At 39.6% G+C, this 21497-nt stretch overlaps 1 protein-coding gene across 8 annotated transcripts in view; it reads right to left on the reverse strand.

Annotated features, from left to right (window-relative positions):
• LOC108256205 (intermembrane lipid transfer protein VPS13B) overlaps positions 1 to 21497 on the reverse strand; it is a 267316-nt gene that overhangs the window by 59176 nt on the left and 186643 nt on the right. For all 8 annotated transcript variants that reach the window (XM_017452817.3, XM_017452822.3, XM_017452821.3 and 5 more), the window contains 3 exons: positions 14908 to 15101; positions 5342 to 5523; positions 3396 to 3757 (listed from right to left, as the gene is read on the reverse strand). In XM_017452817.3, the coding sequence (XP_017308306.2) occupies positions 3396 to 3757; positions 5342 to 5523; positions 14908 to 15101 (738 nt within the window). The remainder of the gene's footprint in view (positions 1 to 3395; positions 3758 to 5341; positions 5524 to 14907; positions 15102 to 21497) is intronic.

Here is a 21497-nt window from a genome sequence, read left to right on the forward strand (position 1 = left end):
TTAATAATGTGTTTGCAAACTTTTCTTTCAAGTTAGGCATTGTGTCTCCTCCCTATTCACTGGTTTTCCCTCCCTACCTACAAAATCTGCATGGGAAGAGGTGTTCAAGCTGAATCCTAATAAGGGTGGCATTATTTCACGGATATATGCAACGATCTGGTCACAGGACGATTCTTACAATATCAAAACCATTAGTGCTTGGGAAGAGGAATTGGGCCTGGAGCTTGAGGATGATTACTGGGGCAGAGCGTTAGATAATATATGTACCACCACGTCATGTGCTAGACTTAGTTTCATACAATTTAAAGTGGTCCATAGAGCTCACCTCTCTAGGAGTAAACTGTCTAAAATATATCCCACTGTTTCTGACATGTCTGAAAAATGCAAACTTTCGCCCTGTAACCTCAGTCATATGTATGCACTCTGTCCCAAATTGCAGAACTTTTGGAACTCTTTCTTCAAAACTATGTCTGACGTTCTTAAAATCAAATTAGATGTCTGTCCTTTAATTGCCATCTTTGGTGTTCCATCTCAGCGTCAACCTCTGAACCATAAAGAAGCTAGTGTTGTGGCCTTTGCATCATTACTTGCTCGGCACAGAATACTGTTGTCTTGGACCTCTCCACAACCCCCCTCTATATCAGTCTGGCTTAAAGATTTAATCTTCTTTTTAAAACTTGAAAAAATCAAGTACAACATCAGAGGCACGGGTGACTCATTTTTGGGAAAATGGGCACAATTTATTACCTACTTCAATGATGTACGTACCTTGGTGGTGGATTGAGGAGAGGTGGACTGTAATTCCTGATCATCTTACCCCTTTTTTGTAGTTGTTGTTGTTTTGGGTTTTTATGTTTGTTAGTTTTTTTTGTTTTTGTTTGTTTGTTTGTTTGTTTTGTGTTTTTTTTTTTCTCTGGTTGGTTGTTTATTGTTTCCCCCTTTTTTTGGTTTTGGCTGTGGTTGTTTGTTGGGGTTGTTGGGTGAGGTGTTATGTAAAATGTAATTTTTCAATAAAAATTCTATCTGATCAAAGAATAGGTGGGACCACAGAGGCAAAGGGGTGGGTAAAAGGTGAAGTAGGCCTGCAGGTGCTGTCCTGGGCTCCTTTTTTGCGACAGCAAATCTGGCATTCCACTATATAGGCCCGAATGTCCTGGTCAATATGTGGCCACCAGAAATGCCTACATAGCAATTTCAGGGTGTGGGTGACCGCAGAATAAGCCACATATAGTGAGGCATGTCCCCATCACAGCACTTTAGCCCTGGCCGAGGCGGGAACATAGAGACTACCTGGAGGCCTTCCAGCAGGGTTGCGGTCACCCTGGAGTGCATCCTGAATGACAGTTTCCAACCTCCAGCGAACTGGAGCAACAATTCCCGTTTCAGGGACTATAGTTTCTGGCGGGTGCTCAGAAGATGGGGACTCCCACTGGCAGGATATGGCATCAGGCTTGGTGTTCTTTAAAACCTGATCAATACGACAGCACAAAATCAAAGAAGTGTGTCCACCTGGCCAATTAGCAAAGCCCACACAGCATTGCACTAGGCAGAGAGATGTTGGACCAAACAGCCCTTGGATATCACAAACCCCAGGAAGGTGACTGACAGAGCATGGAAAAGCTTCTGACATGAGCCACGTGTTTGACCTTCGACTGACCGCAGATGAGAATCTAGACAGACAAACATTTAGTGGTCAAAGGCGTCCCTCAGGACCTTGTTGATGTAATGCTGGAAGACAACTGGTGCATTCATCACAAGGTACTCATAATGGCCTGACGGAGTGATGAAGTGTCTTCCATTCAAACCTGGATGAGAACTGATGAGATAGCCACAGGCCGGGCTGTTACACCTAAATCCTGTAAACTAGCAGTTATCAAACCCCCGATTAAAAAATCTGACTTTGATCCCTGTCAGCTGGTTCAAGTGGAAAATGACCTAATACTGGCCTTTTATCAGGGTTGTGTCTCCTTGCTTGTGCTGCTTGACCTTAGTGCAGCTTTTGACACCACTGATCATATTATTCTCCTTGAGAGACTAGAAAATGTTGTTGGAGGTAAGGGAACAGCCCTCTCCTGGCCCAGGTCTTATTTGACTGATCGTTATCAGTTTGTATATGTAAATGGTGACTTCTCTACACATACTAAGGTAAAGTTTGGCGACACGCCACCTTATGTCCCAGGGCTCGCCTCATGTCTGTGTTATCTTCTGACTCTGCCTTTTAGTTATGCTGTCATACTTAGTTTTGTCAGAGTCTCAGATTGCAGTGTGTATAATGTACTTTTATTTTTAAACCATTACAGAAGTATATACCTAATAATCTGTGTTATCTCTCTTCCTGTTCCATCTTCCCTGCTCCTTCTCTCTCACTCTCTCTCTCAAGCTACATATGCTACCTCAGAGTTACCAGTGATCCTGTCTCCTTCTGGTCTCCAGACCTGCCTGATCCATCCTGATGCCCTATTTCTGTTTGGAGTTTTATTCACCTGAAAATAATTCAATGCTGTTCTGGATGGCTCCACATGGACAGCCTAAAGATCACCATGAGATTTAAATGGTTGGTACCACATAGAAACCATAAAGACAGCTATGGATGTTCTTCCTTGGATAGCCATAGGACTGCTATTGCTAAGAACAGTTTGCACTCAAGTCTCCACCACTGAACAGTTAATAACTTCATTTCGATACAATAGACTTTAAGTATAAACTATAATGAATTCAGAAATGGCTCTGATGCTCATATTCACAAGTTGCTTATTAGGTCTTGTTAACATAATTGCACTTTTTGACTATGTAGTATAAGTTATAAAAGAGAAATTATTTATGATCACACTATGCAGTGTTACCCAGGTGAGGATGGGTTCCCTTTTGAGTCTGGCTCCTCTCAAATTTTATTCCTCATCTTGTCTGAGTTTTTCCTTGCCACCATTGTCTCTAGCTTGCACATTAAATTTATAAATTGTTAAAAAGTGATATACAACTAAAATTTAATTTCTTTTGATCTCAAACCCAAATGTCATCAGCATATAGCAAAAACAAAAGAACGGGCCTTGCCATTGCCATACATTCGGAGGGGACTATATAACAAAATATAATATGAAGAAATATGCTTCAAATACAAATTTACAGGGTTATCAAAAACAGTTACAGTTAACTGGCCCTATACCACACTAGGTAGTCATGACATGCATACACATTATTCTATCCCTCTTCACATAACAGGCAACAAGGGTACAAAATCTGGAATGGGATGTTCAAAAGGCACATATGTGTGTAATTGGGCAGGTGTCCAGATACTTCTGGTTAGTGTACATACTGACAGCCATCCATTCAAAATATTTATTGAATGTGGTGTGTGTGTGTGTGTGTGTGTGTGTGTGTGTGTGTGTGTGTCTCACCTGTTGCCATGCTTTCAGTGCTGTGTCCAAGGTATGTATAATGTGCTGCCCCACTGTAATCAACATGGGCTCCAAGAAAACATTGAAATGGAGCATCAGATCTGTTTGCTGGGAATGTGTGTATTTTTTAGTGGCATGGCCCTGTAGGCTAAATGGATGCAGGAGAGGCAAGAGGGTGAGGTTCCTGTAGTCCACCAAGTAGCAGTGCAGTGTGGAGTACATGTGTAGCTCCTGCCCCAGTTGAGCCCCCTCACTCCACTCTCGCAAAAATGCCTTTGGCTCGCGCAGAGACACTACAGCATACTCTTGAACAAATGGTAACTTCCTGTCTGGGAGGAAGGGACGGAGCTGCTCGGATGTAACTAAGGAGAAAAAAACAATTAGGAATATAGCTGCAAGCAAAAATGGGCCCAAGCACCAAGAGCAAAACAGTGTCTGTTTCAACAGCAAGTTTTAGCATGTGTATGTTATAATGTTGCATCACTGAACATAAAGTAAATGTGAACTTTGTGACACCTTCATGATATACAGTGGAACTATTCCACACTTCATCTTTGCACTGTATGTGCTATGACACTTACATTCTCTTAAAGACATTAAAATGGTTTGTTTATTAGCCTCAGTCTCTGAAGCCAGTTGGACATGCTATGACAATGATTTACTATATGCATGTCTACTTTACTGTTCCTCATCATTTAATGTACATATGAAGTCTATACCAGATACTCGAACTATGCCATACTCCCTGATTACATGACATCACATTAATTGATACGCTCACTATGGCAACTTTTGTGAGTAGTCCTACAAAAAAAAATTTTTTTGTAGGACTGTTAAAAAGTTTGGTTTATAAGCCTCACTTATAAGCCCTGTTGCCAGCTGGTTGCTATTAAAAATGAAAAAATTACTAGTGCAATGTCTGTGTTCCTCATTGTTCATCACACGTGAAGTTTAAGCTACACTTTATGATGTACTTGATGGAATTTAAGCAATTGACACCCTCACCATTGCAATAGCATTGAAGATATAAAAAAAAAAAAATCTTTAAAATTATCATCATGGATATATTATGCTGACCAGATCTGGTTTGAAACTGATGAATCACCTAGGAAGAGTATTAAAAATGTTTGGTACCCTCAAAAATGCTTGACTTTCTATTGAACCAAGTTAATTGGATATGATTATGAAATTAATTTGGCTTAAAAAGACCCATGTGCCTATCAAATTTGGTGCAGGTAGGTGAATCTCCCAAGGTGTAGGGGCTTTGGGTGTGGTATTGAGACACAGGGTGACGCCTGGGTCCAATCATTTGCAAGACCCCGATGACCAGCACTGTGAAGTGTGTACCACATGTCGTGGGTTTTTGAGCATGGGAAGCACCTCAAAAATGGCACAAAGTAAAAAAAAAATTAACCAAAAACATCCTAACAGAAACATTAGGGCCCTTCACACCCTTGGTGCTTTATATTTTAAAATATAAAGTTTAAAATGAGTAAATGCATCTAAAAACAAGCTGAATAATCTTATATTTGATTTGTAATAATTTCATAAGAAGAAATATTTCACAGATTCACCAATATTCGAGATATTGTCACAATTATAACTTAAGTTATATAATTTTTGCAGTGTAAGCAGTTCAGTATTTCTTTGTATATGCCTTAGAGTATAACTATTTTTGCGGCTGGAAACTTTATGGAGGAAATAAAAAGCAGAAAAATAAATTATTGTCAAATAAATCAGAGGCATGAAATCTTGCACTAAGCTAAGCCATCTTGGAAGCCCTAATCTCAGAATGCGGTAGTGAGGAAATACAGTTGGACTGGATGCATGCATCATGCACAAAGGAAAAAGACAGTTAAACTACACCACAGAACTTTGAGAGTTGATGCGGGTTATCTAGTAGACCATGTATTCAATGAGGAGTGTCAGGTGTGCGTGGGTGTTACCTGTACCAAGCTGTTCCAGGTGATGGCACAGCCGCAGCTCCAAGTGGGCCAGTTTCAGGGAGACACATAGTGATGGTACAAGCCATGGTGCAAAACAGGAGTCGACCTGCATACATGCTGCGAGTGCAGTAGGAGATACCAACTGCTCACAGGGTAACTGGGAACTTGACTCACTTTCTGAACTAAACAAAGACAGAAACATATTGTACATATAGTAATGTAACAGCGGTGTACATCAGTAATAATCAATGTAATAAAAATTTGTTTCAAGATAAACAGGATTAAACAAAATTCCTTTTTTGAGGCTGTGCGATTTTTAACCAATTGATATTTGAAATGGATGATAATGTGATGATAGTTGTCAAAACATGACATTACATATAGTTTCAAAGTTCTGAGAGTGTAGTGTTCTGCACTTTCTATTTAAGCTTTATCGCTCTCATAATAACTAGCAATTCAAAAAGATATTATTAATATAAGTAAAATATATTGCAAAACATAAAAATCTGCACTTTGCACTCCCACTAGGCCAAACAGGGTCTCTTAAGGTTCAGGATAATTCTGGGTTCTGCCAAATATTGTGTAATTAAGTGGAAAGAAATCAAACTTTCAGAAATCTCAAAACGGAGAATTTTTGTCATGCAGAAATAGAACATGATGCAAACTTCATGTTTGTGTGGTGTTATATATAGTTTATATATGATTCAAGAGAACCAAAAAACACTGGTGATGACCAGTGATCTCTGATTCTAGTCTATATGCTTGGAGAGTGAAAAGATATAAGCACAAACTTGTGGGAAAAAAATGCATAGTTTGATGTATCCACAAAGTTACTTGAAAATCAGACAATGCAATCAAAAGATATGCATCATTAACAGTATATAGGTGACATTATAAATATTACTTGCAGCACATGTATGCAAACAAATCAATCAATCAATCAATCAATCAATAAAACAAATAAATTAATAGGCAGCCACATAAGTACTTGTCAATATCCTTTGATGAGAGGTTGAAAATCGATTTTTCAGAAAAGTAAATATGGCAGAAAATGTGGGCGAGTTTATATAGAATGGTACCAGGGACAATCCAAGAATTCAAACAATTTTTTACATTTACCATTTTGCTAAAAGTACCAGTATGTTCAAGACTTTTCTATATATTTCTATGTACTCCCTCTATCTTCTCTATATAAACCTCCTAAAAAAAAATCAAACTTACAGTGGTGCTGGAAAGTTTGTGAATTTAGAATTTTCTATATTTCTGCATAAATATGACCTAAAACAATCAGATTTTCACAAAAGTCTTAAAAGTACATACAGAGAACCCAATTAAACAAATGAGACAAAAAAAATATTATACTTGGTAATTTATTTATTGAGGAAAACGATCCAAAATTACATATCTGTGAGTGACAAAAGAATCTGAACCTTTGCTTTCAGTATCTGGTGTGACCCTTGTGCAGCAATAACTGTAACTAAACATTTCTGGTTATAAACTGCTGATCAATCCTGCACATCGGCTTGGAGGAATTTCAGCCCATTCCTCAATACAGAACAGCTTCAACTCTGGGATGTTGGTGGGTTTCCAAACCATGATACTACCACCAACATATTTTCTAGATGGGAAAAGGTTCTTATGCTGGAATGCAGTGTTCTCCTTTCTCCAAACATAATGCTTCTCATTTAAACCAACAATTCTCTTTTGTGGTCTCATCTGCCCACAAAACATTTTTCCAATAGCCTTCTGGCTTGTCCACATGATCTTTAGCAAACTGCAGAGGGGCAACAATGTTCTTTTTAGAGAGCAATGGCCTTCCCCTTGCAACTCTGCCATGCACAGTGTTCTCCTGATGGTGGACTCATGAACATTAACATTAGCCAATATGAGAGAGGCATTTAGTTGCTTAGAAATTACCCTGGTTTACTTTGTGATCTCGCTGACTATTACATGTCTTCCTCTTGGAGTGACCTTTTTTGGTTGAACACTCCTGGGGAGGGTAACAATGGTCTTGAATTTCCTCCATTTGTACACAATCTGTCTGACTGTGCAATGGTGGAGTCCAAACACTTTAGAGATGGTTAAGTAAACTTTTCCAGACTGAAGAGCTTCAACAACTCTTTTTCTGAGGTCCTCACAAATCTCCTTTGTTTTTGCCATGATACACATCCACAAACATGTGTTGTGACAATTGATTTCAACCAACGTGATGACAAAGATCTGACTCTAATTTCACCTTCAAATTAACTGGTAATCGTAGAGGTTCACATTCGTTTGCCACTCATATATGTAATATTTGATCCTTTTCCTCAATAAATGAATGACCAAGTATAATATTTCTGTCTCATTTGTTTAAGTGGGTTCTCTTTGTCTACTTAAGACTTTTGTGAAAATCTTATGCTTTAGATCAAGGAAATCATGTAGGTTCACAAACTTTAAAGCATCGTGTGTGTGTGTGTGTGTGCGTATATTTTTACATATACATATACATTATATATATATATATATATATATATACACACACACACACACACACATAATAACTCACAAAAGTGAGTACACCCCTCACATTTTTGTTAATATTTGATTATATCTTTTCATGTGACAACACTGAAGAAATTACACTTTGCTACAATGTAAAGTAGTGAGTGTACAGCTTGTGTAACAGTGTAAATTTGCTGTCCCATCAAAATAACTCATCACACAGCCATTAATGTCTAAACCACTGGCAACAAAAGTGAGTACACCCCTAAGTGAAAATGTCCAAATTGGGCCCAATTAGCCATTTTCCCTCCCCGGTGTCATGTGACTTGTTAGTGTTACAAGGTCTCAGGTGTGAATGGGGAGCAGGTGTGTTAAATTTGGTATCATCGCTCTCACACTCCCTCATACTGGTCACTGAAAGTTCAACATGGCACCTTATGGCAAAGAACTCTCTGAGGATCTGAAAAAAAGAACTGTTGCTCCACATAAAGATGGCCTAGGCTATAAGAAGATTGCCAGACCCTCACACTGAGCTGCAGCATGGTGGCCAAGACCATACAGCGGTTTAACAGGACAGGTTCCACTCAGAACAGGCCTCGCCATGGTCGACCAAAGAAGTTGAGTGCACGTGCTCAGCGTCATATCCAGAGGTTGTCTTTGGGAAATAGACGTATGAGTGCTGCCAGCATTTCTGCAGAGGTTGAAGGGGTGGGGGGTCAGCCTGTCAGTGCTCAGACCATACGCCGCACACTGCATCAAATTGGTCTGCATGGCCGTCATCCCAGAAGGAAGCCTCTTCTAAAGAAGATGCACAAGAAAGCCCGCAAACAGTTTGCTGAAGACAAGCAGACTAAGGACATGGATTACTGGAACCATGTCCTGTGGTCGGATGAGACCAAGATAAACTTATTTGTTCAGATGGTGTCAAGCGTGTGTGGGACCAACCATGTGAGGAGTACAAAGACAAGTGTGTCTTGCCTACAGTCAAGCATGGTGGTGGGAGTGTCATGGTCTGGGGCTGCATGAGTGCTGCCAGCACTGGGGAGCTACAGTTCATTGAGGGAACCATGAATGCCAACATGGACTGTGACATACTGAGGCAGAGCATGATCAGTATGCAGTATTCCAGCATGATAACGACCACAAACACACCTCCAAGACGACCACTGCCTTGCTAAAGAAACTGAGAGTGAAGGTGATGGACTGGCCAAATATATCTCCAGACCTAAACCCTATTGAGCATCTGTGGGGCATCCTCAAACGGAAGGTGGAGGAGCACAAGGTCTCTAACATCCACCAGCTCCGTGATGTCATCATGGAGGAGTGGAAGAGGACTCCAGTGTGTGTGTGTGTGTGTGTGTGTGTATGTGTATGTGTATATATATACACACACACACACACATATATATATATATATATATATATATATATATATATATATATATATATATATATATATATATATAAAAAAAACACATACACACACACACACATATACACACACACAAACACACATACACAATGTATTGAACACGCTAACTGAAATTTATTTAATACTTAGTGGAGAAGCCTTTTTTTGTAATGACAGCTTCAAGACACTTCCTGTATGAAGAACTTAATCGGCTGTGGTATTCAGGTGTGATTATGGTCCATTCTTCTAAACAAATTGTCTTTAAATCTTCTTCAATTGGATTCAAGTCAGGTAACTGTCTGGGCCATTCTAACACCTTGATTTTTTTCTCTAAAACCAATTGAGAGTTTCCTTTGCTGTATGCTTTTTTTTCCTTTGCTGAAAGGGCTCCATTCATCGTTCCTTCAATTATATGAAGTCTGCCAGTACCATGCGATGAAAAGCAGCCCCACAGCACGATGCTTCCACCTCCAAACTTGTTGGTATAGTGTTTTTAGGATGATGTGCAGTGCCATTTCTTGTCCAAACATTGTGTGTAGTATGACAGCCAAAAAGTTAACTTTTACTCTCGTCTGACCAGACTACACCCTCCCAATATTTCCTAGGCTTGTACAAATGAGTTGTAGCAAACTTTAAACAAGCTTCGACATGCCTTTTGTTTAGTAATGGGAGTATTATGGGGTGAGCATGCATAGAGGCCATGGCGGTGGAGTGCACTGCCTATTGTTTTCTCTGTGACGATGGAACCTGCTGCTTCCAAGTGTTTCTGAAGCTCTTTCCGAGTGGTCCTTGGCTCTTGGGCTACTCTTCTGATTCCCTGGACAGAAATCTTGTGAGGATCTCCTGTGATTGGCCGGTTGATGACAGAGTAAGGTTGCTTCCACTTGCGGACAATGGCCCCAGTGGTGCTTACCATACTTAAGATTCAAAAGTTTTGAAATACATCTGTATCTGATTCCATCAGTATGTTTCGCAACAATAAGGTTGCAAAGGTCTTGGGAGAGCTCTTTGCTATTACCATGAGATGTTTCTTGTGTGACACCTTGGTAATAAAAAGCCTTTTTATAGACCATCAATTTACTAACCCAGCTGATATTAATTTGCACAGATAGGAGGTATAATTACTTTCTTACTATTTACCGATTGTTACCTTGAAGAACTGTTTTTTCTTAGTGAGTTCAATACTTTTTTCCTGTGTCATTCCACTTCATTACACATAACTTTATTTATGGACTTTAATGTTGTGAATTCTTTATATTTGCGGATTTCTTGAAGTTATACTGATGTCTGGTGAAAATGTCATGTGAATAACCTCATTGGAAATATTTACTGAAGAAAAATGTTGATGTGTTCAATACTTATTTCACCCACTGTATATACACACACACACACACACACACATTTTATATATATATATATATATATATATATATATATATATATATATATATATATATATATATATATATATATATATATATATATATATATATATATAGGTACATCTCCAAAAATTTGAATATTATGGAAAAGAAAGTTTTTTGTGTAATTTAAATTAAAAAGTGGAACTTTTATATATTCTAGATTCATTACACAAAATTAAATATTTCAAGCCTTTTTTTTTTTTTGTTTAAATCTTAATGATTATGGCTTACAGTTCATGGAAATGAAAAATCTAGTATCTCTCCCGTCTCTCGGATATTGATGTCATGGGGGCTGCTCTTTCCTGGCTTACTTCTTATCTCACAGACAGACAGTCTATATTTCTATGCAGAATTATAAGTCGCCTACTTCAAAATACAATTAAAAATTGTATCTTCAAAATTAGGTGTCCCTCAGGGATCAGTTCTTGGACTGCTACTATTTTTTTTATATATAGCCTTTGGGTCAACTTATTCGCCACCACGGTTTCAGTTACCACTGTTATGCTGATGACATTCAAATCTATACAGGTTGCAGATCTGCTCCCACTCTCCAGACTGGTCCACATCAGCATGTGTCAATCAAATAAATGGATGGCTTAACTCCAATTTTTTAAAACTTAACCTGGAAAAAACTGAGATCATTATTATCGGAACACCAACACTTACTAAAAATGTCCTTCATGACCTTAATTGTGACATTGATAGCACTCTTATTAAACCATCTAGTACTGTAAAAAATTTTGTCATCATCTATGATCCCTCCCTCAACTTTGAAGCTCATATAAATTCAGTTTCTAACATTGGTTTCTTTCATCTGTGTTGCATTGCTCGCCTCCCTTCATTAGCCTCAAAGATGCTGAAACACTGGTTCATGCATTTATTTCCTCATTTCTTGACTATTGCAATGCTCTCCTCATTGGTCTACCTGCTAATTATATTGCTAGGTTGGAATATATTCAAAACCCTGTGGCTAGACCTCTCACACATACAAAGCGCTCAGCTCACATTACTCTAATCCTGTCTGAACTGCATAGACTACCGGTTTCATTTCACAATAAATATAAAGTAATTCTGCTTACATTTAAGTCACTTCACGGTTTGGGACCATTCTATCTTAGTGAACTGCTTCTCCCCTACAACCCGACCCACTCTCTAAGGTCCTCTGGGCTCGGACTTCTCTCTGTACCTAGATTTCGTCTCTCAACCATGGCTGGCAGGTCTTTCAGTGTTGTAGCACCTAAAATCTGCAATTCTCTCCCTCTGACTCTTCCCAGCATCACATTCATCTCAGAGTTCAAATCCCAATTAAAAACGTATCCGTTTTCTCAGTGTTATCTGTCCTAATCTGTTATGATACATTTTCTCAGTGACTGTACTGTGCATTTCTTTTCTGTGTTTGGTTGCTCATTGTTTTTCACGTTGTGTTTGTCCATGACTGTTCATTATGTATCATTGTATTGTAAAGCTTCCTTGAGCTCTGGAAAGGCGCTATATAAATAAGTGTTTTAAGATGCCTTATATAGCTTGATACTCTGCCAAAGTAATTTTCTTGTGACTGCATCCAACATTCCATTTTTGTTTAATACTACAAATATCAAGAACTCACTGCACATTGCACTTTTCTTTGACCTACAGTGTATCCGGAAAGTATTCACAGCGCTTCACAGCGCTTTCCACATTTTGCTATGTTACAGCCTTATGCCAAAATGGATTAAATTCATTATTTTCCTGAAAATTCTACAAACAATACCCCATAATGACAACATGAAAGAAGTTTGTTTGAAATCTTTGCAAATTTATTAAAAGTAAAAAACAAAAAAAGTACATGTACATAAGTATTCACAGCTTTTGCTCAATACTTTGCTGAAGCACCTTTGGCACCAATTACAGCCTCAAGTCTTTTTGAGTATAATGCTACAAGCTCAGCACACCTATTTTTGGGCAGTTTCTCCCATTCTTCTTTGCAGGACCTCTCAAGCTCCATCAGGTTGGATGGGAAGCATCGGTTCACAGCCATTTTCAGATCTCTCCAGAGATATTCAATCGGGTTCAAGTCTGGGCTCTGGCTGGGCCAATCAAGGACATTCACCGAGTTGTCCTGTAGCCACTCCTTTGTTATCTTGGCTGTGTGCTTAGGGTTGTTGTCCCGTTGGAAGATAAACCTTCACCCCAGTCTGAGGTCCAGAGCGCTCTGGAGCATGTTTTCATCAAGGATGTCTCTGTACATTGATGCATTCATATTTCCCTCGATCCTGACAAGTCTCCCAGTTCCTGCTGCTGAAAAATATCCCCACAGCATGATGCTGCCACCACCATGCTTCACTGTAGGGATGGTATTTGCCAGGTGATGAGTGGTGCCTGGTTTCCTCCAGACATAACGCTTGCCATTCAGGCCAAAGAGTTCAATCTTTGTTTCATCATGTTCTGAGAGTGCTTCAGGTGCCTTTTGGCAAACTCCAGGTGGGCTGTCATGTGCCTTTTACTGAGGAGTGGCTTCCGTCTGGCCACTCTACCATACAAGCTTGATTGGTGGAGTGCTGCAGAGATGGTTGTTCTTCTGGAAGGTTCTCCTCTCTCCACAGAGATACACACTGGAGCTCTGTCAGAGTGACCATCAGGTTTTTGGTCACCTCCTCGACTAAGGCCCTTCTCCCCTGATCGCTCAGTTTGGCTGGACGGCCAGCTCTAGGAAGAGTCCTGCTGGTTCCAGACTTCTTCCATTTACGGATGATGGAGGCCACTGTGCTCATTGGAACCTTCAATGCTGCGGAAATGTTTCTGTAACCTTCCCCAGATCTGTGCCTCGATACAATCCTGTCTCGGAGGTCTACAGACAGTTCCTTGGACTTCATGGCTTGATTTGTGCTCTGACATGCATTGTTAACTGTGGGACCTTATAAAGACAAGTGTGTGCCTTTCCAAATCATGTCAACTGAATTTACCACAGGTGGACTCCAATCGAGTTGTAGAAACATCTCAAGGATGATCAGTGAAAACAGGATGCACCTGAGCTCAATTTTGAGTGTCATGGCAAAGGCTGTGAATACTTATGTACATGTGCTTTTTTATGTATTTTATTTTTAATAAATTTGCAAAGATTTCAAACAAACTTCTTTCATGTTGTCATTATGGGGTATTGTTTGTAGAATTTCGAGGAAAATAATGAATTTAATCCATATTGGAATAAGGCTGTAACATAACAAAATGTGGAAAAAGTGAAGCTCTGTGAATACTTTCACCATTCTGTGAATGCACTGTAGTTTAGTTCAGATCTACAAAAAAAATAAATACTGCCTGCATCCCATAATACACATTTGGTTGGTTTAATTCAGGATCAAATGGCTTTGGATAGAGTTTTAAAAATTGGCCATTGCAGTTAATTTTTGTGAAAAAACAAGAATTCCCATATCTTGACTGACCATTTAGGGATTTCCTTCCTCATCAAACCTTTGATTTATAATGATTTATAAATATTTATGTTGTTGTTATGCCACCCATCAGTAGATGATGATCATAAACTGGACTACTGCTTCATAATGTCCCAGTGACTTGACATTCCAATAATAATAAATCCCAAGATGGCTTGCAACGAAATTATACAACTTGAAAAAAATGACCTCAGTGTGTGCACAACCAAATTTTTGGAAATGAAAGGTAAAAAATTATGTTTTAAAAGAAAAATAGACTTTCCTTTTTCCCCCCTACAGATATACTGTACAAACTATATTGCGAACAATATACCAGAAATGCCCAAGGATGCAGAAACTTATTTTGACATTTGTCCAAATATATTTGACGTAGGCCTGTCACAATAGCTACTCTTGATGGATAATATATTGTCATTTTAAGACCCTTTAAAATGCTTCTTTCCTCTGGTCTGCGCTAGGGTGGTCAAATAAAATTTTGAACTATTCACTGAATTTCAAAATTTAATTTGACAGCCCTAGTGCAGACGAGAGGAAAGAAGCAGCGCAAATGGTTTACATGTTGGTGACATTCATTCTTAAGTAAACAAACATGCATGTAAGCACAATGGGCAGTATTGTCAAAAAAGTCAGCAAAAAAAGATCGCGCTCATGTCCATATATATCGTACAATAAATCGATAATGTAATTATGATGACAGGCCTAGTTGGACGTTGAATGTTCGTAGTCTGATCACAATTTTATGACCCCTTTTAAATCCAAGGCTTGTTCACTTGTCCTACACAATAAATGCATTCAATTATTTTCATTACCAATACACACCTCTCATCTGCTCCGTCTGCTGTATTGTTAACCACAACTCTCCAGAGATCAGAGGGTACAAGGTCACTCTGATGTGTGTGGAAAGTTAGTGGGGGCATTTTGAGCTCACACACATTGCTTTCAGACAGGCTGAACTCTTGGTATGGCACAAAGGCTCTCCTCAGTTCATCCCAGAATTCCAGACTACATGGCACCTGTATAAAGAAAGAGTTTGAAATGGTTAAAAACATGCACAATCATACACAGTTTGAGAATACTGAATGTATTACATCTGTGCAGTATGTAATATTACCAAGTACCGAGCAGAGCAAGAGTAGGGTTTTGAGTATTGTGCTGCTAATTCTAAGGATGTATTTTCTGGCTTGGGTAAGTTTCTACAAGTAACTTATCCTCCAGCATATGACAGACTCCTATCATCATCTCCTTTCATTCCTTCAGGTTATTTTGTACTTTTTGGAGCCATGTGGAATTCCATAGGTACTTGCTTGAGTTGGATTTCCTTAATAGCTTGCTGTCTGAGTTAGCGCCAAACTGTTTAATTGTTGAGGATGTTACTAAACCCATGGGCATTATTAGAGCATACTCCTCCAGGAAGTCTATGCTGCTGTTGTGTTGGTTTTACTATGTACCTTTTCCACGCTCAAGGTTACATGATCCCCCACCACCACACACACACATATACAGGTGCATCTCAAAAAATTTTAATATAATGGAAAAGTTTTTTTTTTTTTTTCCCGTAATTTATTTCAAAAAGTGGAACTTTCATATATTCTAGATTCATTACACTTAAAGTGAAATATTTCAAGCCTTTTTTTGTTTTAACCTTCATGATTACGGCTTACAGCCATAGGGGAAAAAAGTATTTGATCCCCTGATGATTTTGTACGTTTGCCCACTGACAAAGAAATGATCATTCTATAATTTCAATGGTAGATTTATTTGAACAGTGAGAGACAGAATAACAACATTTTATTGTAAGAATCGTCCTGTGACCAGATCGTTGCATATATCCGTGAAATAATGCCACCCTTATTAGGATTCAACTTGAACACCTCTTCCCATACAGACTTTGTAGGTAAGGAGGGAAAACCAGCGAATAGGGAGGAGACACAATGCCTAACTTGAAAGAAATGGAATAGTTGAGATGGAGGCAGGCTGAGTGACGAGGATAATTCAGAAAAGTTTGCAAACACATTATTAATGAAAAGATCCTCAAAGCGTTTCAGACCCTTCTTTTCCCACAAAGAGAACGTGGAATCCATAAAGGAGGGGGCAAAGAGGTGGCTATTACATATAGTGAGGGAAAAAAGTATGTGATCCCCTGCTGATTTTGTACGTTTGCCCACTGACAAAGAAATGATCATTCTATAATTTTAATGGTAGATTTATTTGAACAGTGAGAGACAGAATAACAACAAAAAAAAATCAGAAAAACGCATGTCAAAAATGTTATAAATTGATTTGCATTTTAATGAGGGAAATATGTATTTGACCCCTCTGCAAAACATGACTTAGTACTTGGTGGTAAAACCCTTGTTGGCAATCACAGAGGTCAGACGTTTCTTGTAGTTGGCCACCAGGTTTGCACACATCTCAGGAGGGATTTTGCCCCACTCCTCTTTGCAGATCTTCTCCAAGTCATTAAGGTTTTGAGGCTGATGTTCTATGGGATTAAGGTCTGGAGACTGGCTAGGCCACTCCAGGACTTTAATGTGCTTCTTCTTGAGCCACTGCTTTGTTGCCTTGGCCGTGTGTTTTGGGTCATTGTCATGCTGGAATACCCATCCACGACCCATTTTCAATGCCCTGGCTGAGGGAAGGAGGTTCTCACCCAAGATTTGACGGTACATGGCCCCATCCATCATCGCTTTGATGCGGTGAAGTTGTCCTGTCCCCTTAGCAGAAAAACACCCCCAAAGCATAATGTTTCCACCTCCATGTTTGACGGTGGGGATGGTGTTCTTGGGGTCATAGACAGCATTCCTCCTCCTCCAAACACGGCAAGTTGAGTTGATGCCAAAGAGATCCATTTTGGTCTCATCTGACAACAACACTTTCACCCAGTTGTCCTCTGAATCATTCAGATGTTCATTGGCAAACTTCAGACGGGTATGTATATGTGCTTTCTTGAGCAGGGGGACCTTGCGGGTGCTGCAGGATTTCAGTCCTTCACAGCGTAGTGTGTTACCAATTGTTTTCTTGGTGCCTATGGTCCCAGTTGCCTTCTCCTGGGCTGATTCCTCACTGTTCTCATGATCATTGCAACTCCACGAGGTGAGATCTTGCATGGAGCCCCAGGCCGAGGGAGATTGACAGTTCTTTTGTGTTTCTTCATTTGCGAATAATCGCACCAACTGTTGTCACCTTCTCACCAAGCTGCTTGGCAATGGTCTTGTAGCCCATTCCAGACTTGTGTAGGTCTACAATCTTGTCCCTGACATCCTTGGAGAGCTCTTTGGTCTTGGCCATGGTGGAGAGTTTGGAATCTGACTGATTGCTTCTGTGGACAGGTGTCTTTTATATAGGTAACAAGCTGAGATTAGGAGCACTCCCTTTAAGAGTGTGCTCCTAATCTCAGCTCATTACCTGTATAAAAGATACCTGGGAGCCAGAAATCTTTCTGATTGAGAGGGGGTCAAATACTTATTTCCCTCATTAAAATGCAAATCAATTTCTAACATTTTTGACATGCGTTTTTCTGGATTTTCTTGTTATTCTGTCTCTCACTGTTCAAATAAACCTACCATTAAAATTATAGACTGATCATTTCTTTGTCAGTTGGCAAACGTACAAAATCAGCAGGGGATCAAATACTTCTTTCCCTCACTGTAGCATCTCGAAATCTTAAAATTATAATACAGAACTGTCGACCTGAGAAAAGCTCTAATCAGCTAATTAATGCAAAACACCTGCAAAAGGTTTCCTGAGCCTTTAATTTCTCAGTCTGGTTCAGTGCACACAACCACAATCCTGGGGAAGATGGAAGTAAATTTTGGATTTCATTTGGAAATCAAGGTCCTAGAGTCTGGAGGAATAGTGGAGAGGCACAGAATCCAAGTTGCTTGAAGTCATCTGCTGGTCCACTGTATTTTCTCAAGTCAAGAGTCAATGCAGACATCTACCAGGAGATTTTAGATCACTTCATGCTCCCATCCGCTGAGAAGCTTTATGGAGATGCTGTTTTCCTTTTCCAGAAGGAATTGGCACCTGCCCAAAGTGGCAAAACTACTAGTAACTGGTTTGCTGACCATGGTATTACTGTGCTTGATTGGCCAGCCAACTCGCCTGACCTAATATTCTGAGATACTGGATTTTTGATTTCCATGAACTGTAAGCCGTAATCAAGATTAAAACAAAAAAAGCCTTGAAATATTTCACTCTATGTGTAATGAATCTAGAATATATGAAAGTTTTTGAATTAAATTACAGAAAAAAATGAACTTTTCCATGATATTCTAATTTTTTGAGATAGACCTATAGGTTATCCATGAGATTCTCACTGTCCCTGGGGGTTAGGAGGCATGAAAGAGAATGTTAGTTACCAATGCAAGTATCTACTGTATGTTTCCCAAACACTGCATAGGAGGCAGTGTTCCATATCTCTCCTAACTAGCACAGACCCACTGGTAACTTTGCAAGAAGGTTCCAGGGAACAACAGCCATATGACAAGGGTAATTATAGCAAATATTATGTCATACAGTCTGGTCATGCTTGTGCATGCACAAAAGAAAGTATGCTGGTGATTCCTAGAGAACCATCCCCTGGTTTTTCAGTATTCATAGAACCACAGTTATACATACAATCAGTGCATTCATGTATAAGCTACAAGATTTTTATTTGGAGTTGCCCAGAGGAAAGTAGGTTTGATAACCAGAGGGGGAAAAAATCCTACTACTTAATGACATTTGGAAAACAAAAATTTTCATTTGGTATGTTTAAATGGAATGTACTTCAAGATGGTGTGACACACTTTAATGCTGTAGCTAATAACAAAGACAGAGTTAACTTTAATATCATTATACGTATTGGACAGTGAGATAAGATGGTAAGCACCTTCAATGTTCTATTACACACTTGAAAATCCTGCTGCCTGCTGCACTACACAAATAAGCTGAGGCATTACCTGGTTGATGGTGTAACGATTTTTACCGCACATATTATTGAGTGGAGATGAAGATTGTAGACAGATATCAAATGTCAAATATCTTTATATGTGTGATGCAAAAGGAGACCATAGCTCAACTGGCTGACATAATTACTTCCCAAATCTTGTCAGCATTTTATTGCTAGACAGAGTTATCCTCTCCCTGGGAAACAAGTTATTTCCTTTAGTCTGTATTAAAACACTTACCTAGATAATAATGCATAGATTACACTCAGAAAGTATTGGCAAGGCTAATACTTTTTTGCCTATACACTGAAGACATTTATATTTGAGATCAAAAGATGAGTATGAGGAGATCTATCAGATGCATTTATCTGTAAACTGACATAATGTTTCTCTAGACTTGTACATTCATTCTGCTGCTACTATAATGAGTTATATCATCAATAAATATGAGTGAGCCTGTTCCAGAAGCAGCCATGCAAGCCTAAGACATGACACTACCACCACCATGCTTGACAGATCAGCTCGTAGGTTTTGGATCATGTCCTTTCTTTTGTCACACTTTGGGCTTTCCTTCACTTTTGTAGAGTTTAATCTCGGTTACAGGAGTTTTGTGGCTCATCTTTGTATTAATTTCAGAGGAGACTGCGCACATGCACTCACACACACATACACACACAGATCAGCCATAATATTAAAACCAATGACAGGTGAAGTGAATATTATCTCATTACAATGGCACCTGTCAGGGGGTGGGATATATTAAGCAGCAAGTAAACAGTTCCCAAAGTTTGCTCGAAGCAGGAAAAATGGGCAAGCATAAAGATCTAAGCAACTTTGATAAGGCCCAAATTGTGATGGCTAGAAGACTGGGTCAGATCATCTACAAAACAGCAGGTCTTGTGTCCCAGTATGTAGTAGTTGCCAAAAGTGGTCAAAAGAAGGACAACTGGTGAACTGGTGACAGGGTCATGGGTGTCCAAGGCTCACTGATGTACGTGGAAGAGCAAAGGCTAACCCCTCGGCACTGATCCCACAGGAAACGGTACTGTAGCACAAATTGCTGAAAGAGTTAATGCTGAAAAAGGTGCCAGATCAGACAGTACATCGCAGCTTGCTGCGGATGGGGCTGCGTAGCCGCAGACTGGTCAGAGTGCCCATGCTAACCCCTGTCCACTGCCAAAAGCACCTACAATGGGCATGTGAGCATCAAAACTGGACCATGGTGGAATGGAAGAAGGTAGCCTGGTCTGATGAATTATGTTTTCTTTGACATCACATGGAAGGCCAAGTGCATGTGCATTGCTTACCTGGGGAAGAAATGGCAACAGGATGCACTATGGGAATAAGGCAAGCCAGCAGAGACAGTGTGATGCTCTGGGTAATGTTCTGCTGAAACTTGGGTTGTGGCATTCACGTGGATGTTAGTTTCACAAGTACCACATCTCTAAACATTGTTGCAGACCAAGTACACCCGTTCATGGCAATGGTATTCCCTAATGGCAGTGGCCTCTTTCAGCAGGATAATGTGCCCTGCCACACAGCATTTTTCTTTTGTGTTGCTTCTCCAGGCTTAGAAGGCAATTTCTTTCATTTGTTGGGGGTTTCTCTCCACAGTCTCCTCTTCAGGAGGTTAAATGTATGCTCAACTGGATTAAGGTCTGGTGATTGACTTGGCCAGTCTGAACCCCCTTCCCCCATCAATTTGCATGACGACATTCCTCCTAATTAGATTTGATGCATTTCTATATAAATTGGAAGACAGACTGATTCTGTAGGACTCTGAATCCATTCTGCTGCTACCATCATGAGTTACATCATTGATAAAGATTAGTTGAGCCCATTCCAGAAGCAGACATAAAAGCCCAAGCTGTGACACTACCTCCACCATGCTTGACTGATGAGCTTCTATGTTTTGGATCATGAGCAGATCCATTCTTTCTCCACATGTTGGGCTTTCCATCACTTTAGCAGAGGATAATCTTGGTTCTATAACTTTTGAGGCTCCTCTCTGTATTACTTTGGAAATTCCAATCTGGCCTTCTGAACCTTACTGCTCCTGAGAAGTCTGCATCTTGTGGTATGACCTTTATACTTCTGCACTTGAAGTCTTCTTTGAATGGTGGATTGTGATACCTTCACTGCTGCCCTGTGAAGGTTGTTGGTGTTGTCACTAACAGTTGTTTTTGGGTTTTACTTCACAGCTCTCACAATGTTTCTGACATCAACTGCTGTTGTGGGCCAACCTGTTCTGTGTCTGGTTGTTACTACACCAGCAGTTCTTTCTTTTAATATTCCAAATTGTTGTACTGGCTATGCCCAATGCTTGTGCAGTGGCTCTGATAGAGTTTACCTCTTTTCTCGGCTTTGAAATGGCTTGCTTTGCTCCCATATACAGCTCTCTGGTCTTCATGTTGGCTTATCCTTTTTAACAACAAATGCAGTCTTCACAGGTGAACCTAAGGCTCAAACCAAGTGTAG

Source organism: Ictalurus punctatus, chromosome 23 (assembly GCF_001660625.3).
Source record: "Ictalurus punctatus breed USDA103 chromosome 23, Coco_2.0, whole genome shotgun sequence".
Lineage (NCBI taxonomy): Eukaryota > Metazoa > Chordata > Actinopteri > Siluriformes > Ictaluridae > Ictalurus > Ictalurus punctatus.